At 41.7% G+C, this 27,505-nt stretch overlaps 1 protein-coding gene across 1 annotated transcript in view; it reads right to left on the bottom strand.

Annotated features, from left to right (window-relative positions):
- The window catches only part of RNF157 (ring finger protein 157), a 96,481-nt gene that overhangs the window by 45,104 nt on the left and 23,872 nt on the right, over positions 1-27,505 (bottom strand). Inside the window, exon 2 of the mRNA XM_044921398.1 lies at positions 9,887-10,005. Coding sequence (XP_044777333.1) covers positions 9,887-10,005 — 119 coding nt within the window. The remainder of the gene's footprint in view (positions 1-9,886; positions 10,006-27,505) is intronic.

The raw sequence follows: 27,505 nt of genomic DNA on the forward strand, positions 1-27,505 counted from the left end.
TTTATTTATTTGACAGAGAGAGAGAGAGAGACAGCGAGAGAGGAAACACAAGCAGGGGGAGTGGGAGAGGGAGAAGCAGGCTCCCGGCTGAGCAGAGAGCCCGATGCGGGGCTCGATCCCAGGACCCTGGGATCATGACCTGAGCCGAAGGCAGACCCTTAATGACTGAGCCACGCAGGTGCTCCAAAATAAATAATTTTTTTTAAAAAAATTGTAAATGAGTGAAAGAATGATTGAGTCAATCAATGAACGATTTGTGTAATGCGGAAGGGAAAAAGATCCACAGTGGGCATGGCCTAATGATTAGTAAAGAAAACCATCTACGTAGCCAGCACAGATGCCAAATTAAAGGTAAGAACAGAAAAGTAACTATTTCCTCCTTCTCCTCCTCTACTTCCTTCTCCCTTTTATAATTCTTTTCTTTTATAATCCAAACTGATTTTGAAATTCTTATACAGAGAAAGTAACCCACTAGAGGCCAACAGCTACTAAAAACTCCTCTTCCTCATTCATCCCCAGAAAAGCTTCTTCTCCAGAGAATTTCTCTCCTCTCTGTCATCACTTCAGGTTACACTGCAACCCCTTTCTAAAGCCTTTTTTAAAAAGATTTTATTTATTTTAGATTTTATTTATTTAGTTTTTAAAAGATTTTATTTATTTATTTGTCCAAGAGAGAGAACGCGTGTGTGCATGCACGTGGCAAAAGCGGGGGGAGGGGCAGGCAGAGGGAGAGGGAGAAGCACACTTCCCGCTGAGCAGGGAGCCTGATGCAGGGCTTGATCCCAGGACCCTGGGATCATGACCTGAGCCGAAGGCAGACGCTTAATGACTGAGCCACCCAGGCGCCCCTGTTTATTTATTTTGGAGAGAGAGATGGAGAGGAAGAGAGAGAATCTCAAGCAGATTCCACACTTAGTGCAGAGTCCAACGCAGAGCTCAGGCATATAACCCTGAGATCACCACCTGAGCCGAAATCAAGAGTCAGATGCTTAACCAACTGAGCAACCTAGATGCCCCCCTTTCTATAGCTTCTATCCATATAACTATACCCTGAAGTTTACACACCAGAGAGAAAACCATGATCCCCACCTTACATCTCAAAGTGAGGCAGTAGATCTAATATGGAACGCCCTATTTCACTAGACTTGGCCAATGCAGCATATTTAGCTAAAGGAAGGAGCAAACTTAGTTGACGCTTTTTGCATTAAAAAAAGAAATCTAAGCAGTAGTTTCAAACTATCTTCCCCAAGATACTTATTAACGACAAAGAGAAAGATGGTAACTCTACCATGCAGAAACCCATGGTGAATTATATCTCCATAAAGCTGTTATTTAACAAAGTAATACAGATGCAATCAGGGTCAGGCACGGGGAGAACCTCGGAGGTGCTGCCAATGTTCCACTTCTTGATCTGGGTGGCGGGTACAGGCTGTTTACGGTTTCTTTAAACTGTAGATACATGGTCCATATACTCACATATAAATATTTCACAATTCACAATAAAAAAGTGAGAAGAAAAACAACAGAAAGTAAGTTAAGGGGCACCTGGGTGGCTCAGTCGTTAGGCGTCTGCCTTCGGCTCAGGTCATGATCCCAGGGTCCTGGGATCGAGCCCCGCATCGGGCTCCCTGCTCCGCGGGAAGCCTGCTTCTCCCTCTCCCAATCCCCCTGCTTGTGTTCCCTCTCTCGCTGCGTCTCTGTCAAATAAATAAATAAAATCTTTAAAAAAAATTTGAGAGAGAACAAAAGTGAGAGCGATCACAGAGGGAGAGGGAGAGGCAGACTCACTGCTGAGTGGAGAGCCCAGCTTGGGGCTTGATCCCAGGACCCTGAGATCATGACCTGAACCGAAGGCACACGCTTCACTGAGCTACCCAGGCACCTCGAACTGAATGTTGCTAAAGGTAAATCATTGCATATTGACACCAGTGGGATGCAAGTACCTGGTTCCAGTCCTCACCATGCCTATTCTGATCTTTTTGTTATTCTCCACAAGCCCCCAACCCCACTCAGCAGGCCACACCCTTCCTGCAGTTCACTGAATAATTAAGCCATTATTTTATGAATTTCCTTAACCTTCCTATTCCATGTATTTTCCTAGAACTGTCTCCTCCCCTGCTCAGCAGTAAGGAGTCCCTTTTCCTATTTTTACAGAAAATTTAAATGCTTCTGTTTTAAAAATAAAAATGTTCATTAGGAAAAATTCAAATTCAAATACATATTCATATAGAAGAATACAAAGTCAGAAGTACCTCCCCTCACTGATGTACCCCAATAGTTACCACTGTGACAGGGTAAAATGCATTGTTCTCGGACGTATTTTATGTACCTACAAATATAAATACACAAACATACGTATATTGTGACACACTGTTATTTTGATCAGAAATGGAATCAGATCCCACATTATACATAACAACTTGCTTTTTTCAGCAAACCATGTGGTCATGGACATATTTTCATCTCAGTGGGTACAAATCTACTTTATTTTTGGCTGAATACCAGTTCTTAGTGTAGACACACTATAATTCATTTAACAATTCCTGCCTGATGCGTGCAAAGCCCACGTCTGGTGTCAAAAGTGAATCAGTATTGTAGCAGAATATAAAGGAGGGTGTTTCTCCTTTATACAGAGATTCAGAGAAATGAAATCGCTTGACTTTTCTTTTTTAAGATTTTTATTTATTTATTTAACAGAGATAGAGAGAGAGCATAAGTAGGCAGAGCAGCAGAGGGAGAGGGAGAAGCAGGCTTCCCGCAGAGCAGGGAGCCCGATGTAGGGCTCGATCCCAGGACCCTGAGATCATGACCTGAGCTGAAGGCAGACGCTTAACGACTGAGCCACCCAGGCGCCCCATGAAGTCGCTTGACTTAAAGGGTCTGCATAACTAAAAATATAAATACTGCCAAACTAAATGCTAAACATAGTTGTACTACAATTTATAAAGGAAGAAAGATGATAGCATGCAAAAGACAAATAACTCAATCTACAAGGCATACGCACATACCCACAGAAAAGAGGCATGTTCTTGCCATGGGCTCTTGTATGTCCTGCTAAAAATTCGTATGTTGAAGGCCTAACCCCCAATGGGACTGTATTTGGAGATGAGGCTTTGGGGAAGTAATTCGGGTTAGATGAGGTCATAATGGGGGGTCTCTCAAGATGAGATTAGTGCCCTTAAAAAGAGACGAAGAGGGAGAGAGCACTCTCTTTCCAGCATGTGAGGACCCAGCAAGAAGGTCAATTGCAAGAAGGCCCTCACCAGAACTAAATCTGCCAGCACCTTGATCTCGGCATTCCCAGCCTCCAGAACTTGAGCATGAATACCTGTCGTTCAGGCCCCTAGTTTACGGTGTTTTGTTTCAGCAGCCCAAGCAGTCGAACGCAGGGTGCCTGTATTGTGACTGACCCATCTGAGGACACTGGGGCCTGGGCACAAACCAAACTGCAGAGAAAACCCACACACAGCATCCAGTCTAAGTGTTAGCTGTCCCACAGAGGGTGCTCCTCATGTCCCTAACTACTCCCTGCCTTCAAGTCATACTGCCCACAATTCTTGAATCTGCACCATCTTTATTTTTAATGCCACTATTCTAGCTCAGGCACTTTGTATCTTCTTCCTTAACTAAAACCACTACCTAACTGGTCCCTCATCTTTTGTCTTTCCAATTCACTCTCTACACCATGAGGTGATTTCAAGAATTAACTTTCTAGGGGCTCCTGGGTGGCTCAGTCGTTAAGCGTCTGCCTTCGGCTCAGGTCATGATCCCAGGGTCCTGGGATCGAGCCCCGCATCGGGCTCCCTGCTCCACGGGAAGCCTGCTTCTCCCTCTCCCACTCCCCCTGCTTGTGTTCCCTCTCTCGCTGTGTCTCTCTCTGATAAATAAATAAATAAAATCTTAAAAAAAAAAATTAACTTTCTGAAAGGTCAATCAAATCATAATAGCTGTCATTCTTTGAATTCTTAAAATGTATCTGCAAGATAGGTATTTTTGTAGATGGGAAAACTGAGGCTCACTCATGGCCAATACCTGAAACAGCACCACCACGAAGCCGGTCAGTGACAAAGCAACTCAATGAGTATGACCTTCTTTGCTGCCTTACAGAGAAAGGCATAAACTTCTCAGTACAATCCTCATGACCCTTCAAACATGGGCCCAGTTTGTCTTTCCAATCTCACCTCTCGCCAACATCCCTCGAAATCCAATCCTTACAGCCCACTCACCATTCTGGAAACCCAACAGGCATGTCTGCATCTTAGTTGCTTCCTTACATTGCTTGTTAATTCTGCCTTGATGACCTTCCCAATATCCACTTGGGAAATCCTGCTCATCCCGCCCAGTCCAAGGAGTCATCTCTCAGAGCCAGTGTCCTGGGTAGAAGGCATCCTCACTCCTCTCTGCTCTCAGAGCACTCTGGCCCTGTCTCTCATACAGTCACATAGAAATTACCAGAACACGTCACAGTCAGGGGCAATCTGCCCCATCATACTGGGAGTGCCTCAGGGCAGGGGCCAAGTCTTTTTCATCTTTGCACTCCCGGTTGTTAGCACAGCATATGATTTGCAAATACTTATTGAACGAATGAATGGCACCATGACTGACACAAAGCTCCACATGTGTAAAACTCTACTGCACAAATGGATATACTGCCAAGTTCCTTTAAATAACTTGCTCTCAGGGCGCCTGGGTGGCTCAGTCCGTGAAGTGTCTGCCTTCGGCTCAGGTCATGATCTCCAGGTCCTGGAATCGAGCCCTGTATCGGGATCTCCACTCAGGGGGGAGCCTGCTTCTCCCTCTCCCTCTGTGATCTCTCTCACTTTCATTCTCTCTCAAATAAATAAAAAATATAATAAAATACCCTGCTCTTCCTGCACACATGTGAATAAAGGGGCTCAATTTAGAGAGACTTGATCGGGTGTATCTCTATTAGGGGGAGAAGAAAGGCCCACCTGTGTGCACCTTGGTTCTTAAGGCCAGCTGTGCAGCCCTGGCTGCAGGGAGCATGAGGAGGAAAAAGCCGTCCCCAGCGGCCCAGGGACAGAACACACAAGATGATGTGGAGTATCAGGGGCTTGACCAAAACTCAACTGCTTTCCTCAAAGGTGAGAGGATACATTTGGACGCAGGTATCATTTGATTCTCTGTCAATCCTCAGTTCACTGAGCCTCTAAATAACTTAGAGTTTTCGCAGTAATTTACCTTGACAAAAGAAGACCTAGCTCAGTAAAGGAGCAAAAAATCAGCACCGGCTCTTCCCCACCTAGGAAGGGGAAGGATGGTCTTTATTTAACATTTTATAACTGTGATGCACAAACACAGGGATCTTAGCTCCTCTAGATGCAGGGATCAGAGCAGAAAGACCTTCAGAAGCCCTGTTCACTACTTAAGACAGTTACTTAAAAGCCAGTGAATATTCTCTCCACCAAAAACTCTCAGTAGCTGCATAAATAACCGACCTGAGGGGACAGCACTGTAGCCACCGTTGCTCTGGGCTTCTTTTTATCCAGCAATTCCAAGGCATTTTTCAAGCATCACATTCCTATAATGTTAGAACTCTCCCCATTTACACTGGGTAATTTGAGAGCCTTAGCAATAGATCTGCCAGGGTTGCAAAGGGTTTAATGGTAAGATGTAAACAAAACCTGAAATCTTGATTCTAGCCTCTCTTCCACCATCCTTCTAGGTATATGCACACTCTCGTTCTTTAAATCTGACCCTTAGGACTTGATACTAAATTTGGCTTTGACGGATTATTGTAAGTTTAGACCAACAGGGCTCCGGTACAAACTATAGGCCGAGTGATACGTTTGCAGGAGATACTTTGAAGTCTGATCAGTCAGAAATGACAGGAAAGACCACAAGTCCCACAAGCCAAGAAGTCTATGGTATTTATATTTTATATAACAATTTATTTCAACATCGTCCTCTCCCCATCTTCATACTCTCTGGAAGGAGGAGCTGCTTGATGCCTTTAAAAGGCTGTTTTCTCTCTTCTGCAACCGGATGCCCAGTTATGGACCCCAGGGACATGTTTCTAGAGAGTAGAAGTCCATTCCTCAGAAATCAAGCTACAAGTCCATCCCCAATCTCTGGGCCGTCCCCTAATCAGGTGTGATGTGCAGTAACAGCAAAACACAGAGGTCACAGCGGCAGATGGAATTACACACCACATAGCAGCTCTCCCAAGAGATACTCCAAGAGATCATGTCCCTGCCACTAGGTCTACTTTTAGATCTCTCTCCGCATCTCACAATTTGCACTCGATGACCTACTCAGACAGACTCACCGACATGATGTGGGCAGAGATCCTGAGCACACACGCCCTGACGAGCAGCAACAACAGAGCGCTTCAGCCTCTAGAGCTGGACTGCTAGGTTCAAATCCTGATTCAATCACTTACAGGCTTGCTGATCCTTGCTTAAATTCCTGGTGCCCATGTTCCTCATCTGTCCGATAAGGACCTTCCTCATCAGGGTGTGAGGACAAAATGAGAGGACAAAGATGAAGAGCTTAGAACAACCAGGCCTTGGAACAGGAAGTGTCCAGTAAATGTTCGCTGTTACCACTATGGAATAACATGTGGGGAAAGAAAAGGGAACATGCCGCGTTCATTCTGTATACTACAGTTCGAGCTGCCTATCTGAAGTTACTCTGATTTGATGTCTTTTGGAAACATTTGCTTGGTACAGCATCAAACATATTTAATGATGACCACATAGAAACAACAACAAAAAGTCCAGTGTTGACACTCCTTGGGAAAAAGTCTCAAGTGTAAGGTCAAAGCTGCTTCGGGAGGAGCTCAGTCCCTCACGGGTTCACAGAGAAGTGTCAACGAGGCAACTGAACTGGGAAGGTGTGCCAGCCAGCAGAAAGCTCCAAATGACCCCAGGGAAGCATTTATTTGTTTTTAAATAATCTCTATGGCCTGAAAAGTTCAAAATTAAAAACAAAAAAACCCCTATTCTGACAACAGAGGGAAGGAAACAGAAAGGGAGTAACCGATGCAAAATGCAAGTCCCCATAAGAAGAAAGGGCCGGGGTGCCTGGGTGGCTCAGTCGTTAAGCGTCTGCCTTTGGCTCAGGTCATGTTCCCAGGGTCCTGGGACCGAGCCCCGCATCGGGCTCCCTGCTCCGCGGGGAGCCTATTTCTCCCTCTGCCTCTGCCCCTGCTTGTGGTTCCTCTCTCGCTGTGTCTCTCTGTGTCAAATAAATAAAATCTAAAAAAAAAAAAAAGAAGAAGAAGAAAGGGCCGTTTTCCAAGCACGAGCTGACTCCCGCGGAGGGAGACAAAATTCTTACTGGCTCTATCAAAAAAGAAAGATCCCTCTACTCTAATTGCTAAGGCAGAGTAACAAAATCAAAGAGCAGACATTTGGGGCGCCTGGGTGGCTCAGTCGTTAAGTGTCTGCCTTCGGCTCAAGTCATGATCTCAGGGTCCTGGGATCAAGCCCCGCATCGGGCTCCCTGCTCTGCAGAGAGCCTGCTTCTCCCTCTCCCACTCCCCTGCTTCTGTTCCCTCTCTCGCTGTGTCTCTCTCTGTCAAATAAATAAATAAAACCTTTAAAAAAAAAAAGAGCAGACATTGGATGAGCATTAGTTGGCAGGACCAAACGTGAAGCAGAAAGGATGGGGCATTTTGAAAACACTCCTGGACTGTGAATGAGAGGAGGGGGTCACTCCAGATACAAAAGAAGAAAACAATGGAAACATATCATAAAAAAAAAAAAATTTCTCCAGGTCACTTATCTGCCTAAAAATCTTCACTATTCCCCACAGCCTACAGGAACGAGTCAAAAACCTCTGGAGGTAATGGAGTCCCCCACCTATCTTTCCAATCGTGTTTTGCCATCAGGAAATGTCCACTCCCGCCAGGCTGGCTTCCTTATTTGTTCCAGGGAGAAACAAACCATGCTCATTTCAGCTTTGTATCCCCAGCACCTATCACAGTGCTGGCACATAGCAGTTGCTTGGTAAATGTTTGCTGATTCAACAATGGGAATGCTTTTAGGCCCATCCTCTGCACCTCTCTCCTGCAAAGCCCCTTCCCCACCCCGCTGGTGAAAACCCAGGCATCTCCAAAGCCTCGCTCAACACCCTCCACCTCTTCTCAGCACCAGCGACCTGCGCACGCTGTCCTCCTCTCCCGCTCTCGAGCCCCACAGCATCCCATCACTTCAGACCTCTGCTGCTATTCAGACATTTCCTGTTCCTATGTTTTGTCTGCCCCATACACTGGGAGCTTCTGGAGGAAGGTAGGAGATGTTGAAGCAATGGGAAGCAGTGGAAAGGTTACTGATCTGCGGCCATGCAGACCTGGTTATTTGACTTTGGGAAAACTTCATGTAAACACTGAGAACAGTGCCTGGAACATAGCATGCGCTTCGCAAACGCTAGTATTGTCATTACTGGTTTCTTGGAACCTCAGGTCTCCCTCTTATAAAATGGGGTAAATAATAAATCTTCTGGGGCGCATAGCTGGATCAGTCGGCAGAGCACGTGACTTTTATTTTTTCAAGTTTTTATTTAAATCCCAGTTAGTTGGGCGCCTGGGTGGCTCAGTTGGTTGAGCGACTGCCTTCGGCTCAGGTCATGATCCTGGAGTCCTGGGATCGAGTCCCGCATCGGGCTCCCTGCTCAGCGGGGAATCTGCTTCTCCCTCTGACCCTCCCCCCTCTCATGTGCTCTCTCTCTCTCATTCTCTCTCTCTCAAATAAATAAAATCTTTAAAAAAAATAAATCCCAGTTAACAGACTGTAATATTAGTTTCAGGTGTAGGATTTCGTGATTCACCACTTACATACGACACCCGGTGCTTGTCACAAGTGCCCTCCTTAATACCCGAGAACAAGACTCTTGGCCTCGGGGTGGTAAGTTCAAGTCTCACACATTAGGCATAAAGCTTACTTTATTTTATTTTTTTTTTAAAGATTTTATTTATTTATTTGAGACAGAGAGAATGAGAGAGACAGAGAGCACATGAGAGAGGGGAGGGTCAGAGGGAGAAGTAGGCTCCCCGCCGAGCAGGGAGCCCGATGCGGGACTCGATCCCGGGACTCCAGGATCATGACCTGAGCCGAAGGCAGTCGCCCAACCAACTGAGCCACCCAGGCGCCCCGGCATAAAGCTTACTTTAAAAAAAATAATAATGATAAATCTGTCAGGTGGTTCCTTATGAAGATTAGGAATAATGTCTGAAAAGTCTCGAGGACCTTCCTTGGCACACAGCGGCTACTCACAAGCCATATGGCAGCCATTCTTCCGAAGCCTCAGCTGGGTGCAGAGAAGATGCTCCATGAGAGTTTATGGAATGAGTTGAATGAACAAAGACATAGTCTAATATCAATTCAGATATCAAGGGAAAACTTTTCTGTCATTCATTCAACAAATCTTTAAGGGCTGGTCAGTATGTACCAGGCTTTGTTCTAGGTGCTGGGGTGCAACAGTAAAAATACCTCCTGTCCTGTGAAGTTTACATTCTAAAAGAAAAGGCAGATAATAAACAGAGGGCGAGACAGAAATAAAAGCCTATATGCTGTTAAGTGCTATGAGGAAGGAAAAAAGCAAGGTGAGGATGCGCTAGCAGAGCTGGGAGGGGGCTGTCTGTGGAGGTGGTATTTAGGCAGAGACAAGAATCCTTAGGACAGCCAGAGCATGGGAGATGTCCTCACCCTTAGGCAGACTCCAGCAGCCTTTCCACGGGTCAGCCTCTAGGGACAAGAGACCCACTGCCAGCAAAAGGGCTGTCGTCTGGCTCCCAGGGCCCCTCTCAACTCACACCAAGCTACACACACTGCTGAGCCAGTGATTACAAACTTTATCTTTATAAGACTGTTTGAATTGGCCACCGAAGCCCCACCTGGAAGTAAACAGGTTATAACCATACCGTTACTGGTCTGTTCCCCAGAAAGTTCAGATCACTGTTCTCTCCAAACAGGTAACCCTCAGGGTGCGTGGAGTCAAACTTCTCTCCTCCCATAATGAAGTGGCTGGCAAAATAGCTTCCTAGACAGGGAGAGACAGAAACATCAAACAGAAACCAGTCAAACTAAACCAAGTAAAAAAGCCAACTCAAAAAAAACGTTAACCCTTCAAACAAATAATTAGCGTAACTGTTAATCCCAAGAGAACTGTCTCTCGATTTGGGACAGCGGCACAAAATAAGCAAAATCATAGCAGTGAGAACCCAAGATACCCAACGTAAATAAATCGATCTTCCTTTTAACATTATCAATTGAATCCTTATCATGATCTGTCTATAATACCATCAGCCAAAAGACCAGAAGGCTCCTCAGTGCACATTAATGAACATATACATGTATTTTGTTCCTGTTTTTTTTCCCCTTAAACTTGAAGTGGTTACTTTCTATCCTCTGTATATTCAGGAATCTTAACTGCAGGTATCAGCCTATACACACACACACACACATTTCTTTGCCTCGATCTTCCTAAGCCAGCTCGTACCTACACACACAAGTCTCAGTACCTGCCTACCACTACGTATAGACCTCTATAACCCTTTCCAACGAAGGCTCTTCCTTTTCCATATTTGCTTCAAAATGATCGTTAACAGGAAAATACGAATGTAAATAATATAGCTGTCCTTGGCTTTACCTACCAATTACCACACAGATTATGGAGTTTAACAGGACAGTAGTTCAGTGCTAGGATACAGAGACACCTGCATGCACACACACTCATGCACACACACACACACTCATGCACACACACCCTCAGTCTCAAATTCACTAACTGCGAACGGCCAGGGTTTCAGGGATGTCAGTTAGGGCAGGCGCTCCTTGCCCCACCTTGACCAGCCAGGAGGCAGGGATATTTCTAACACGATAATAACAAGAGGCGATCAGCAGTCAGGGGTCAGAATCCCCATCTGCCTCGCCCAGACAGACGAGGACTGTGCCAGGACGTGGCAGCACTGGTAAGTCACCATGGGAGGCCTAGGTAACGCTGCAAATTCCGTCTGGGAATACTTTCCAACCTAGCTGACTAAATGAATGCCTCTTAACCCAAATTTCTATAATCTAAATACTCCCAGGAAGGTAAGCCATCCGAAGGGAAGACTTCTCAAGGCTCTCCTCAATTCCTGGATTAACGCAAAGAACTTCTGAAACAGTGAGAGGCTTCGTCGTCATCCGTCACACGGTGAGGGTATAGATACATTTTCTAAACCAATTTCAACTTTTGTTGAAAGTTTACTGCAAACTAAAAACAGTGAGATTCAGCACTTTCAGCCTGTGAAGAAGCCACAGGAAGGAAGACAGAGAAGAAAATTCTAACAGAAAAACTGAACCAAATACTCATTCTTGGGCTTTCTTCCCATGGAGCTTTAGTCTAGAAACACTTATTACACAAAACAATGTTGATAAAATCACTCACCACAAAGTGAGGCAATTCTTTAATTAAACAACAAATAGGAAAACATTATTTGAGAGTAAAAGCAGCCGAAATCTATCACTGAGGAACTCGTGAAAGTTACCCACCAAAACTGAAAAATATAAATGGCAGCCATCTGCGGTGATACAACAGTGAGTTTCATCACTTAGGAAAGCTTAATTATCAATTATTTATGTCGAGCACTTGCAAGCCCTATCTTCCAAGTGCATAATTTATAGAGGGGGGAGGTGCCCAGTTGCCTTAAGTAGAAGCAGTCATGTCAAATAATTAAGTCATTTACTATTGAACCTTACCAAAATATATTTTCTATACATTAGAGGTTATATAGTTATTATACATTAGCTGAAATTTTAAAAGGTAAAGATTTGGGGCACCTGGGTGGCTCAGTCGTTAAGCGTCTGCCTTCGGCTCAGGTCATGATCCCAGAGTCCTGGGATCGAGCCCCACGTCAGGCTCCTTGCTCGGCGGGAAGCCTGCTCCTCCCTCTCCCACTCCCCCTGCTTGTGTTCCCTCTCTCGCTGTCTCTCTCTCTGTCAAAAAATAAATAAAATCTTAAAAAAAAAAAAAAGGTAAAGATTTTGGGGAGCCTGGCTGGCTCAGTTGGTAGAGAGTGTGACTCTTGATTTCCATGTCGTGAGTTTGAGCCCCACGTTGGGGACAGAAATTACTAGAATAAAATAAAATAAAAAGATTTTACATTGATGGATGGCTTGCCCAAGACATGAATAAAGAATGGAGAGAAGCAGGTTTGGTGTCTGGAGCTATACAGTTCAGTTCAGTAGGGGACATGCTGAGTTTCTAGCACGTGTGTGAACAGTCAGGTGAGGGATGAAGGGACAATGAAATCCAGATAGATAATCAACTTACAGGTGGTAGTGATTGATCCCAGCAAGAGGAGAGCACGAATGGCTTGGGGGGCATAGGGTTAAAGATGGTGATAGGGTTCTACTGGAAATGGCTTTTTTTTTTTTTTTGCCATAATATTAGAAGAGATTATCAAGAAAGCAGTGTAAAGCTAATTGTAGTTTTGCCTTACATTAAAAATCAAGAACACAAATATACAAAGATTTAAAATTAGGGTCAATATTTGAGAGATTAAGGACTTTTCATTTCAGTAGCAGAGTTGGTGCAAAATTCCTTTAAAAAGATGATCTCCCTTGATGCACTTAAAATAAAAATACCTTATCAGTTAAAAGAAAAAATGAGCTTAAGGCAACCAAAAGCTGGCTTGTTGCTTTCTTTTGAAATGGACCCCGTCTAATAACTTGCCCTAGTTAGGCTAGTGAGACAGAACAAATCCGCCATCTGCAGCCTGGATAAAGCTTTCTCTTTGCCCCAGCTGTCTAAAGGGACGAACCAGTGCAGAGTCATGTAGAGCTACCATATCAGCAGACAGTAACACCTAACACACTAACAGTCCCTGAGAAAAACGCCTTTTGGACAGCTTGTGCACATTTTTACTTCTTAGCATGAACCATGCTCTAAAATCAGAAATGGTAGGGGAAAAGAGCTATACTACAATACTTTGCCTGTTCGCTAATACGGACATATGTGACTAATGGATAAACTGCAAGTTTTTCATTATTAGCTAGCTATAATTTCTTATTTATTTTTTTGAGAGGGAGAGGGAGGGGCCGAGGGAGAGGCTGAGAGAGAATCTTAAGCAGGCTCCACACCTAGCATGGAGCCCAACGCAGAGCTCAGTCTTACGACCCTGAGATCATGAACTGAGCCAAAATTAAGAGTCAGATACTTAACTGACTGAGCCGCCCAGGCGCCCCAAGTTAGTTATAATTTCTTCACCAAAATTCATATTCAATTTCTTTGTGGGATTTAAGAAGACACATCTTGTGGTAATCATTTTACAAGACAGACCTATATCATATCATCACGTTGTACATCTTAAACTTACACAATGTTATATGTCAATTATATATCAGGAAAGGGGAAAAAAAAGAAAACACATCATACACAGATCTCCAAAATTATATTTAAAACATAAGGTATGAGTGGGAGGGAGAAGGGGGAAGTGTGTTTAATGTGTATAGAGTTTCCGTTTTGCAAGAAGAAAAAGTTCTAGCGACCTTTTTTTTTTAAAAAAAAGATTTTATTTATTTGACAGAGAGAGAGACGAGGAGAGAGGGAACACAAGCAGGGGGAGTGGGAGAGGGAGAAGCAGGCTTCCTGCTGAGCAGGGAGCCCGATGTGGGGCTCGATCCCAGGACCCTGGGATCATGACCTGAGCCGAAGGCAGACGCTTAACGACTGAGCCACCCAGGCGCCCAAAAGTTCTAGCGATCTTAACACTACTGAACTATATGCTTAAAAATGGTAGAATAATAAATTTAATGTTACATATTTTTCACTACAATAAAAAGAAATAAAGGGGAAAAAAAGGTTTGGTTCAGTATTCCAAGTTCAGTATTTTTTAAAAGATTTTTATTTATTTATTTATTTGACAGAGAGAGAGACAGCGAGAGCAGGAACACAAGCAGGGGGAGTGGGAGAGGGAGAAGCAGGCTTCCCTCTGAGCAGGGAGCCTGATGTGGGGCTCGATCCCAGGACCCTGGGTTTATGACCTGAGCCGACGGCAGTCGCTTAACCAACTGAGCCACCGAGGTGCCCAGCAAAATTAGTTTTATTTTTATTTTATTTATTTTTTAAATATATTTTGTCTCAATACTGGATCTCCCAATATCCCAAAATATCCAAAATATTCTATCAACATGCAATCAGTATAAAAATTATTAAGAAGCTATTTACATTCTTTTTTTTTTTTTTAAAGCATGGAGTCTTCAAAATCTGGTGCATATTCTCTGCTGTTTACAGAGAATTTGGACTAGCCACATTCTAAGTGTTCTACGGCCACATGAGGCTAGTGGCTACCACAGTGGAGAGCATAGCTCCAGACACTCCTCCTCACCAATGGATTTAATCTTAACCACTTATCAATACTTTCTGGCTCTACAGAAATGTCAGAGCAACTCCAAGGGAACTTGTACTAGGGACAACTTTTGAACCAAGAGTCCAAATCAATAAATTGACTTCAACTGCCCACAAAGAAAAATACAGCTATTTGTTCCTCATCATGTGAACAACAACAAAATATCTCAGTTAGAATTCACTGTCTTGGGGCGCCTGGCTGGCTCAGTCGGCAGCGCGTGCGACTCGATCTTGGGGTTGTGGGTTCAAGCCTCATGTTGGGTGTAGAGATTACTTAAAAATAAAATCTTAAAAAAAAATTCACTGTCTTAAATAATTTACCCAATGAATGTAAGCTATTAGGGCATATTCCTAACATCACAGTGAAATTTAAATATTGCTCAATTGATCCCATGAGTTACATCTGGCCCAATGAGATATTCTGACATTTGCCACCAAACTATGAAGTATAACATCACACAATGAAGGACAATTAAATCTATTTCCCATTTTTCTACAACTCTGTATGCCTTTTACAAGATATACATATATCAAATCATCACATTGTACACATTAAACTTTACGGGTACCCTACATGTTAACAAAAATTCTAATTAAAAAAAACTTTTCTTCCAAATCTGTGAAATTACTGAAGTATGTCTGCCTATAGAAACAGACTTAGGGAAAAAAATTGTTTAGGCCTCTAAGTAATAGCAATTTATTTACTGTCATAGCACAATTGCAAATCAAAGATTTTAAACTTTTTAAGTCATGGAAACTTTATGTTTTATAAAACTAAAACAAAAATGTTGAGCAGGCAAAAAATTTTGATAATTTGTGTGGATTAAATGATAAAGTAAAATGTATTTGGGATTTTAGCTGCTATCTTATGCTGAGTGGGAGTTTTTATTGCAAGATGTATAAGCAATCTTCCCTTTTTAAAATTTTTTTTTTAAAGATTTATTTATTTATTTATTTGAGAGAGAGAATGAGAGAGAGAGAGAGCACATGGGGGGGGGGAGGGTCGAGGGAGAAGCAGGCTCCCTGCCGAGCAGGGAGCCCGATGCGGGACTCGATCCCGGGACTCCAGGATCATGACCTGAGCCGAAGGCAGTCGCTTAACCAACTGAGCCACCCAGGCACCCAAGCAATCTTCCCTTTTTAAAAAAATTTAAATTCAGTTAATTAACATACAGTGTATTATTAGTTTCAAAGGTAGAGGTCAGTGATTCATCAGTTGTATATAACACCCAGTGCTCATTACATCACAGGACCTCCTTAATGCCCATCACCCAGTTACTCCATCCTCCACCAGCAACCCTGTTTGTTTCCTATGGTTAAGAGTCTCCTATGGCTTGTCTCCCTGTCTGATTATGTCCTATTTTATCTTTCCCTCCCTTACTCTATGCTCCTGTTTTGTTTCTTAAATTGCACATAAGAGTGAAATCATATGATAATTCTTTCTCTGATTGACTTATTTCACTTAGCATAATGCCCTCTAGTTCCATCCACGTTTTTGCAAAGGCAAGATTTCATTTTTTTGATGGCTAAGTAATATTCCATTGTGTATATACACCACATCTTCTTTACCCATTTATCTGTCGATGGACAACTGGGCTCTTTCCACAGTTTGGCTATTGTGGACATTGCTGCTATGAACGTTGGGGTGCATATGGCCCTTCTTTTCACTACATCTGTATCTTTGGGGTATATACCTAGTAGTGCAATTGCTGGGTTGTAGGGTAGCTCTATTTTTAGCTTTTTGAGGAATCTCCATACTGTTTTCCACAGTGGCTGCACCAGCTTGCATTCCCACTAACAGTGTAGGAGGGTTCCCCTTTCTCTGCATCCTCACCAACATCTGTCATTTCCTGATTTGTTAATTTTAGCCATCCTGACTGGTGTGAGGTGGTATCTCATTGAGGTTTTGATTTGGATTTCCCTGATGCTGAGTGATGTTGAGCACTTTTTCATGTGTCTATTGGCCATTTGTCTATCTTCTTCAGAGAAATGTCTGTTCATGTCTTCTGCCCATTTCTTGATTGGATTATTTGTTCTTTGGGTGTTGAGTTTGATGAGTTCTTTATAGATTTTGGATTCTACTAACCCTTTAGCTGATAAAACATTTGCAAAAATCTTCTCCCATTCTGTAGGTTGCCTTTTGGTTTTGTTGACTGTTTCCTTTGCTGTGCAAAAGTTTTTTATCTTGATGAAGTCCCAATAGTTCATTTTTGCTTTTGTTTCCCTTGCCTTTGGAGACATGTCTAGCAAGAAGTTGCTGTGGCTGAGGTCACAGAGGTTGCTGCCTGTGTTCTCCTCTAGGATTTTGATGGATTCCTGTCTCACATTTAGGTCTTTCATCTATTTTGAGTCTATTTTTGTGTACGGTGTAAGGAAATGGTCCAATTTCATTCTTCTGCACGTGGCTGCCCAATTCGCCCAACACCATTTGTTGAAGAGACTGTCTTTTTTCCATTGGACATTCTTTCCTGCTTTGTCAAAGATTAGTTGACCACAGAGTTGAGGGTGCATTTCTGGGTTCTCTATTCTATTCCACTGATCTATGTTTTGTGCCAGTACCAGGCTGTCTTGATGATCGCAGCTTTGTTATAGAGCTTGAAGTCCGGAATTGTGATGCCACCAGCTTTGGTTTCTTTCTTGACATTCCTGTGGCTATTCAGGGTTTTTTCTCATTCCATACAAATTTTAGGATTATTTGTTCCAGCTCTGTGAAAAATGTTGATGGTATTTTGATAGGGATGCAATCTTCCCTTCTTTTTATTTTTATTGATGTCACAGTAAAACAAATATCCTGCCTATAAGTGAAAAATATTAATCTTCAACTATTTGCTTTTGAACTAATGGAGCTATATACTCGATTACTGCAGAAAATGGAATTGTATTTAAAAATAATTTTATACAAAATTAAAATATGAGAAAATTGGCTATGGGAATCCTACTAGGTTTTCATGTATTTGAAAAATCTTCACCTAGGGGCACCTGGGTGGCTCAGTTGGTTAAGTGTCTGCGTTCGGCTCAGGTCATAATCCCAGGCTCCTGGGATTGAGTCCCTCATCAAGCTCCCTGCTCAGCAGGGAGTCTGCTTCTCCCTCTCCCTCTGCCCATCCCCCCGCTCATGCTAACAAATAAAATCTTAAAAAAAATTTACACAAGTAAAACATGCCTTTTGCAAAAAATAAAAATACATAGAAGTATGTAATTTAAAAAGCGATAATCTAATTCAACTCCGTGAGAAGTAACGCCACTATTAACAACCGGTTTGTGGCCTTCCAGATTTTCCTACACGTATATAAACACGTTCCGGTTTTCTGTTTTATTTTCTTTTTTAACTTAATTGGGATATTACACATACTGATCTGCAAGTTACATTTCTTTTCTTTTTTTTTTTTTTTTTGCCTAATGTACTGTAGGCATCCTTCCATGTCCACTTATGGATTGAACTCATTATTCCTAATGACTACATAACAATAACTCATATTGAGGACTTACTATGTACCAGCACTGTACTATCAGGTACCAAATAGATTATTCCTCACAACAACCCTATCAGGTGGGTGATATAATTTTTTTTTTTTTATTTTACCGAACTGATGATAAATGCACAGAGAAAGTAAGTAATTTATCCAAGATCACACAGGTAGTAAGAGGCAGTGTCAGGTCCAAAATGCAGCTATTTTTATTCCAGAATGCCTATGTGTACTCTTATCCATTACACTATATTCCCATTGAGCATCCAGATTTAATTAACCGGTTCTCTACTGATGAACATTCCCTCCTCTCTAGTTTACATTGCGTGCTTGCTTTCTTCCCTCCTGGGTGGTATTATTGTTGCTATTTGATTGTTTTTACATCTGGAATTTGTCCTTATGGACTGTGTGGGATAAGGTGTTAATCATTTTTTTCCAAATAGGAAACTTTACGAACACCATTTATTGAATGTTCTATTTCCCCCACTAAATTGAAAAGCTATTTTTATCATGCTATATATATCTAGCTCTGGACTCTATTCTATTCTGAACAAGCACAATGAAGTTTGTTTGTTTGAGTACCATATAGTTTTAACAACTGTAACTTTACAGTATTTGAAGCAAGGCACATGTCAACAGATCCAAACCTTCCCCCCATTCTCAAGGTCCCAACCCTGACCCCCCTACCTGTCTTCCTTCTACTTTATGACATTCCCTCAAAACCCTTCAACATTATACAAGTTTCAAAACCTTACAACTTTCCTGTATTTCTACCCATACTTTCTTCTGGCCTCAAGAAGGTAGTCCTTCTCTCCCCGTTCCAAAGTTAACTTTTCCACTTGAGTTCCCATCCCCAACTGTCTCTACCTCCTCGAGATCTCATCAACAACCTCTCTCTTTCTCTGTTTCTATTCCTCTTTCCACAGGCTTTTTACTTGCCTCATGCTGCAAGCATATTCTGGTCTTCTCAACTTAAAAAACAAATACAAAAAGAGTTCCATGTGCCATGCCTTAAAATCCGCCCACTGGCCACCCATCTGTCATTCCTGTCTGCTCCCACCCACATCCAGTGACTCCTCAAGCCTTTACAGTGCTTTCCACCACTCTATTGAAACTCTTCCCTGGAACACCCAGCAGGCCAAGTGTATTCTCATACTTCACTCACCTTATGAATGCTCAGAAGACTTCCATGCTCATTTCTGAGGCTCTTTTCCCCTTGGTTTCCAAAATCCTCATGGTTCTGAGTCTCTTCCTACCTAAAACTTGTTTCATGCTTTCATGCGGCCCACAAACATGGATGTGTCTTCAAGAGCTCAGGCCTCTCCTTTTCTTTCATTCTTTCCCTCCCTCTTTCTCTTCCTCATAGAATCAAAGCTGAGGCTCTGATTTAAAACAGCTGAATTTGATCCCGGTGCTGCCTTCCTCCACTGGGTCACCTGGGACAAGTTATTTAACTTTTTGGGGCTTTGGTTTCTTTATCTATAAAACAGATAGTAACACCTCTTTCAAAGGATTGTTGTTAGGCCCAGTGGGCAATTAACACACATTGGCTTCTCTTTTCCCATACTCCCAAACATTTTTCCCTTTCTTTGGTTTCAGTCCAAATCTTTAACCACCTGCCATATCTTTCATCTAGATATCCTATCTTTGCTTCAAATTCAATGAATAACCTTTTTTTTTCTGGGAGAGGAGGAATAAAGAGCATTTTATCTTAAGAGCTGTCACCAGAACTCCTCTTAGCAAAGGCATGATCTTTTTTGGAATATACCTTAATGAGCTACTTAGAATGGAGAGCAATACACCAAGTGCCGGGTACGTTTGTTGCTTATTGATGCAACTCGAACGGCTTTGTAATTTTTTTTCTGAGGAAAGGGTAAGGAGAAGAGTCAAAAAAGGAGAGGTAAGAGGAAAGAAACGTTAGGATGAAGAAAGGCTCAGGTTGGTGAACTCAATAGCCAGTGAAACTCCCCAGCTGAAGTACAGTTTAGGGTGATGATGCTTACTATTCCTTTGTATTTCTGCAATGTAAACCCCAACTTCATCACCCTCCACAAATATTCAGTAGAATCTACACTTTGAATACTTTATGCGAACGGAATTTTTTGGAGAAACTGAAGAATGGAGTGAAATCACATTTATTGTTGGGCAGGGACAGCAAGCTGGAGCTCAGGAGCCAACATGGTTGTGCCATGGGTCATTTGGGAATTCAAAGAAATCTTGGAAGGGGCATGAGAAGTCTATACTCTACGATTGGGGGGGGGGGTTCTGTCTAATCTGCCTAGATTTTGAGGAGCAGTAAAGCCCTGGCTGACATTTGGGACTCACTTTAAAAGCAGTTTCTGCCCCAGATTCCCAATTTCTGTCAATGGTGCTTTACTTCTCTGGTCACTCAGGTTAAAAATGTCACAGTCATCAAAATCACACAAACACTGATTATGTGCTTTTGTGCAAAGCATCCTTGTCAAGACCTCAGCCCTTTCCAAGTTCGGTGACAGTGGATTATCAGGTTATAGTTCCCTAGAAAATCTCTATGCTTCTAGTCTTTTTATCCCTACAACCTATATCTCTAAGAGATAAATCTTCCTTAGAACACCATCTGGTTGGGCGCCTGGGTGGCTCAGTTGGTTAAGCGACTGCCTTCGGCTCAGGTCATGATCCTGGAGTCCCGGGATCGAGTCCCGCATCGGGCTCCCTGCTCGGCAGGGAGTCTGCTTCTCCCTCTGACCCTCCTCCCTCTCATGCTCTCTGTCTCTCATTCTCTCTGTCTCAAATAAATAAATAAAATCTTTAAAAAAAAAAAGAACACCATCTGGTTCTTTTCTTTTGGTTCCTACCCCCTTCCCAAATTTTATTTCTCACTACCTTTCTTCTAGGAGAATTCTCTGCCTCAACCAACTAATCTATTTGTTATTCTCTAAATCCATCAAGAACACTGGCAAGGACACCTAAAACTAATATAACACTGTATGCAACTAACTGGAATTAAAATAAAAACTTAGGGGCACCTGGGTGGCTCAGTTGGTTGAGCGACTGCCTTCGGCTCGGGTCATGATCCTGGAGTCCTGGGATCGAGTCCCGCATCGGGCTCCCTGCTCAGCGGGGAGTCTGCTTCTCCCTCTGACCCTCCTCCCTCTTGTGCTGTCTCTCATTCTCTCTCTAATAAATAAATAAAATCTTTTAAATAAATAAATAAATAAAATAAAAACTTAAAGGGGCGCCTGGCTGGCTGAGTCCGGAGAGCATGTGTCTCTTGATTGTGGGATTGTGAGTTTGAGCTCCGTGTTGGACGTAGAGATTACATAAGAATAAAATAAATAAATAAAATAATCTTTAGGGGCACCTGGGTGGCTCAGTCAGTCAGGCGTCTGCCTTCGGCTCAGGTCGTGATCCCGAAGTCCTGGGATCGAGCCCCGTGTTGGGCTCCCTGCTCCGTGGGGAGTCTGCTTCTCCCTATCCCTCTGCCTCTCTCCCCGGCTTGTGCACTCTCTCTCTCTCTCAAATAAGTAGATAAAATCTTTAAAAAAATAAATAAAATAAAATAATCTTTAAAAACTAAAATAAAAACTTAAGAATTTTTAAAAAGCACACCGGCAACCTCCCGGCCATTACAGATACTATTCTTCCCCTTGGACTATCTGGGAGCCCTTCAGTGTGTTCAGACGAGCCATTGCTCCCAAGAATTCTACCCTAATTGATCAAGCTCTTCTCTGTATTTTATTCAGTTGGTATAAACCCCTCTGTACTGTTATTTTTAACAGCTTTATTGAGGTATACTATACACAGCATAAAATTCATCTATCGTACAACTCAATAACTTTGGTTAACTATCACACAATCCAGTTGAAAACATTCATTACCCCAAAATGTTCCTTCATGCCTGTTTACAACTAACTCCCACTCCGTTCCCCAGCCTGAGGCAAACACTGCTGTTTTCTATCTCCATAAATTTGCCTTTTCTAGACATTTCATAGAAATGGATTCATATAATATAGTCTTACATCTGATTTCTTACACTTAACACAATGTTTTTGAGGTTAATCCATGTAGTCCAGATTGTATCACTAGTTCATTCCTTTAAGTTGCTGAACAGCATTTCACTGTATGAATATGTCTCATTTCATTAATCCATTCACCAGCTGATGAACATTTGGATTATATCCCATTTTTTGGCTATTATGAACAATGCTGCTATGGACACTTGTATGTATGTCTGTGTGTGAATCTTTTGGAGAGATTCATGGGAGTGGAATTGCTAGATCATAAGCTAAATTTATGTTTAACATTTTAAGACTCGCCCAAACTCTTCCAAAGTGGCTGTTTCCATTTTACATCCCCAACAGCAATGCACAAGTATTGCAATTTCTCGACATTCTCACCAACACTTGACATTGTCTTTTTTATTGTAGCTATCCTCTTGGTTGTGAAGTACTACCTCATTGTGGTTTTAATTTTATTTCCCTAACAACTACTGGTATTGAGCATCTTTCCATGGTTTTTATTTTTTTTTTAAAGATTTTTTTTGTTTGTCAGAGAGAGAGAGAGAGCACAAGCAGGAGGGGTGGCAGGCAGAGGGAGAAGCAGGCTACCTGCTGATCGGGGAGCCTGATGTGGGACTCGATCCCAGGACCCTGGGATCATGACCTGAGCTGAAAGCAGCTGCTTAACCAACTGAGCCACCCAGGCGTCCCTTTCCATGGGTTTATTAGCCATTCTTGTATCTTCTTTGGTGATATCTCTATTCTTTTGTCCATTTTTATTTTTTAAGTAGGCTCCACGCCCAGCGTGAAGCCCAACGCGGGGCTTGAACCCACAACCCTGAGACCAAGACCTGAGCTGAGATCAAGAGTCTGACACTTAACTGAGCCATGCGGACGCCCCTCTTTTGTCCATTTTTAAATTGGGTTGTCTTTTTAATACTGAGTTCCTCAAGTTCTTGGTACATTCTGGATGCAAATCCTTTATCCGTGTGTTTTGCAAATATTTTCATTCAGAAGGTGGCTTGTGTTTTCAGCTTCTTAATGTCTTTTGAAGCAGAAACATTCTTAATTTTGAAGAAATCCAATTTACCAGTTTTTTCTCTTCCGGATTGTGCTTTTGATGCTATATCAAAGAACTCTTTGCCTAATCCTGAATCAAATAAATATTTTCTCCTATATCTTCTTTTAGGGGTTTTATGGTTTTCATTCTTACATTTAGGCCCGTTTTTCTAAACAGCTTAATGAGATATAATCACACACCATACAATTCACCTATTTAAAGTGTACTATCCAATTGTTTTTTAGTATATTCAAATGAGTTATGCAACTATTCACCACAATTTTAGGATATTTTCATTATCACAAAAAGAAACCCACTAGCAGTCACTCATTTCCCCCTTCCTCCAGCCACTGACACTTGCTAATCTACTTTCTGTCTCAATGGATTTGCCTCTCACGGACATTCGGGATTATACAACACATAGCATTTTGCATCTGGCTTCTTTCACTTAACATTAATATTTTCAAGGTTCATCCATGGTGAAGCAAATACGAATACTTCAGTCCCTGTTACTGCCAAATAATGTTCCATTGTATGGACTTACCACATTTTATCAGCTATTCCATTTGCCAGCTGATGGACATTTGGGTTATTTCGACCTTTTAGCTATTATGAAAAATGCTATGAACATTCATGTACACATTTTGGTGTGGATTTATTTATTCCCTATTTTTCTTGGACGTATATATACCTAGAAGTGGTATTAGTGAATCATTTAAGCAACTGTGAAACAGTTTTCCAAAACAACTGCACTATTTTACATTTCCACCAGCAGGGTACCAGAGTTTTAATTTCTCCACATCCTCACTAAACTTGTTATTAGTTGTTATATTGATTATAGCCATCCTAGTGGGTGTGAAGTGGTATCTAATTGTAGATTTGATTTGCATTTCCCTAATGGCTAATGAGGGTGAGCATTTTTTCATGTGTTTATTGTCCATTTGTATAACCTTTTTTGGAGAAAGGTTTATTCAAGACCATTGTTCCCTTTCTAGTTGGGTTGTCTTTTTCTTATTGAATTGTACAAGTTCTTTACATATTCTTGATGCAAATCCCTTATCATATATACGATTTACAAATATTTTCTCCCATTCTGTGACTTGTGTTTTCATTCTATGACCCATTCTGAGTTAATTCTTGGTGATGTGAAGAGTTTAAGTTCATTTTTTTTTTTTTTGCTTGTTATTATCCAAATGTCCCAGAACCATTTGTTGAAACAAAAACAAACAAAAACACCCACTATTCTTTTCCTGTTGAAATGCCTTGGTACCTTTTTTTTTTTAAGATTTTATTTATGGGGCACCTGGGTGACTCAGTAGGTTAAGCATCTGCCTTCGGCTCAGGTCATGATCCCAGGGTCCTGGGATTGAGCCCCGCGTCAGGCTCCCTGCTCAGTGGGGAGCCTGCTGCTCCCCCTGCTTGTGCTCTCTATCAAATAAATAAATAAAATTAAAAAAAAAAGATTTATTTGAGAGAGAGACAGCACAAGCGAGGGGAGGGGCAGAGGGAGAGAGACAAGGAGACTCCCCACTGAGCACGGAGCCCACTGGGACTAAATGCAGGGCTCCATCCCAAGACCCCAAGATCGGACTGGAGTCAAAGAAGATCATAACCAACTGAGCCACCCAGGCACCCCTTGACTTGGTACTTTTGTCAAAATCAACTGAACGTTAATATAAGGTTTTATTTCTGACTTGCAATTCTCTTCCATTGATCTATATACCTTTTGTTGTGCCAAACCACACTATGGTTTTATAATAATGTTTTAAATTGGGTACTGAAAGTCCTCCAACTTTGCTCTTCCTTTTGTTTGTTTGTTTAAGATTTTATTTCTAGGTAATCTCTACACCCAACGATGGGCTCGAAATTACAACCTGGAGATCAACAGTCACATGCTCTACCAATTGAGCCAGCCAGACACCCCATTCTTCCTTTTCAAAGTTGTTCTAGATAATCTAAATCCTTGTACATGCATGTGCATGTAAATATAAGAATCGGCTGGTCAATTTATTTAAAAAAAAGTCTGTTGGGATTTTGACTCAATTTTTAGAACGTTGGCATCTTGACAATATTGAGTTTTCCAACATGAAATGTTTAATTACTTAGATCTTTTTAAACTTCTTTAGTTAAAGCACCAATCTCAGCAACATTTTAGAATTTTCAGTGTACAAGTCTTATACTTCTGATGTTAAGTTTATTCCTAAAGGGGCGCCTGGGTGGCTCAGTCGTTAAGCATCTGCCTCCGGCTCAGGTCACGATCCTAAGGGTCCTGGGATCCAGCCCTGCATCGGGCTCCCCGTTCAGCGGGAAGCCTGCTTCTCCCTCTCCCACTTCTCCCTCTCCCCCTGCTTGTGTTCCGTCTCTCGCTGTGTCTGTCAAATAAATAAATAAATAAATAAATAAATAAATAAATAAATAAAATCTTTATTTAAAAAAAAAAATTTATTCCTAAGAATTTTATTCTTTTTGATGCTATTGGGAATGAATTGCTTTCTTAATTTCTTTTTCAGATTATTGCTTGTGTGTAAAAATAGAATTGATTTTTGTATGTTGATCTTGGATGTGCAACCTTCTAAACTCATTTATTAATTGTAGTAGTATTTTTGTGGAATCCTTGGTATTTTCTACATACGGGATCATGTCATCTGTGAATAGCCAGTTTTACTTCTTCCCTTACAATCTGAATACCTTAAAGATATTTTTTTACACATGTATGTGTGTTTATTTTGCCATACTAGTTAGAATCTCCCATCAACACTGAGTGGCAAAAGCAGACATCCTTGCCTTGTTCCTGATCTTAGCAGGAAGGCATTCTGTGTTTCACCATTAAGTATGATATTCGCTGGGCTTTTCATAGATGCCCTTCTATTCCTAGTTTGCTAAGTGTTCTTCATCTTGAAAAGGCTGGATTTGTCAAATGTTTTGTCTCCACTTACTGAAATGATCATGTGGTTTTTATTCTTTATTCTACTGAAACAATATATTAATATTGATTGATATTAAGCATTGATATATAAAATATTAAAATTGATTTCAGATATCAAACCAACCCTGCATTCTCAGGATATAACCCACTTGGTTATGGTATATCTGTATTCTTATTTATCTCTGTATGCCTGCATTCTACCTCTGATATAGATGATAAGCACTAAAATTCTGGAAGGAGCATAATTTTTAAATAATGATTTTTAAAGGCTATAATTTTTAGATTAAAAAAATGTTTTCATAGCACAAGCACTCTTTCAGCAACTAAAACCTCGAGCTTAGCACCTACTTTGCAAGAATAATTAGTTAAAATAGGAAACCACTATAATTGTTAAATTTTATGTGTCAACTTAAATTTTAAGGTATGGTGCCAGTTGTTTATCCAAACATTAGTCTAGATGTTGCTGTGAGGTTATTTTGCACACATGATTAACATCTATAATTAGTTCACTTTAAGTAAGAGAGATTACCCTTGATAATGTGGGTGGGCTTCATCTAACCAGATGAAGAGTATAAGAGCAAAAACTGAGGTTCCCCAGAAAAGAAGGAATTCTGTCTTAAGACTCTAATATAGAAATCCTGCCTGAGTTTCCATTCTGCCAGCTTGCTCTAGAGATTTCAGATTCAAGACTATATCAACTCTTGTCTGAGCTTCCAGCTTGCTGGCGGGCCCTAAATATTTTAGACTTGCCAGCCCCCACAATCACAGGAGCCAATTCCTTAAAATAAGTCTTTTTATTTTAAGGGATATACATATATTTTTAAAATATACATATATCGGGGCGCCTGGGTGGCTCAGTCGGTTGAGTGTCTGCCTTTGGCTCAGGTCATGATCCCAAGGTCCTGGGACTGGGCCCCACAGCGGGCTCCCTGCTCAGCGGGAAGTCTGCTTCTCCCTCTCCCTCTGCCTGCCTGCCTACTTGTGATCTCTCTCTCTCTCTCTCTGTCAAATAAATAAATAAAATCTTAATAAAATATATCTCCTATTGATTCTGTTTCTTGGAGAATACTAAATGATTCTGCCACCAAATAGCTTGTATTGTTAATACAAATAGCTTGTATTGTTAATACTTCCTTCTGTGACCCATATTCTGACTTACAAAGTTGATTTGAGAGCTATCCTGCTGCTTGCCATAGGAATCAAAATCACTGAGCACAAGGATCAGAATCTTATGGTGCATAGCAGGTGCTCAATAATGTACATTAATGGTAATGAACAGAAAGAGAAAAGAGATGCTAAAGAACCAAAGAACATAACTATCATCATATAAGGAAATCAAAGGCCCTAAATCTGAGGACAAAATCAAGAAGTGAAAGAAATCAGTCTGTTAACAATGAAGTGAAGTACAAATAAAGCAAAAATATTAGATGTTTTAAGAGGTGGGTGCCTGGGTGGCTCAGTCATTAAGCGTCTTCCTTTGGCTCAGGTTGTGATCCCAGGGTCCTAGGCTTGAGACCCACATAGGCCTCCCTGCTCAATGGGGAGTCTGCTTCTCCCTCTACCCCTCCCCCTGCTCATGCTCTTTCTCGCTCACTCTCTCTCTCAAATAAAAATATAAAATCTTTAGGGCGCCTGGGTGGCTCAGTTGGTTAAGCGACTGCCTTCGGCTCAGGTCATGATCCTGGAGTCCCTGGATCGAGTCCCACATTGGGCTCCCTGC

Source organism: Neomonachus schauinslandi, chromosome 15 (assembly GCF_002201575.2).
Source record: "Neomonachus schauinslandi chromosome 15, ASM220157v2, whole genome shotgun sequence".
Classification (NCBI taxonomy): domain Eukaryota; kingdom Metazoa; phylum Chordata; class Mammalia; order Carnivora; family Phocidae; genus Neomonachus; species Neomonachus schauinslandi.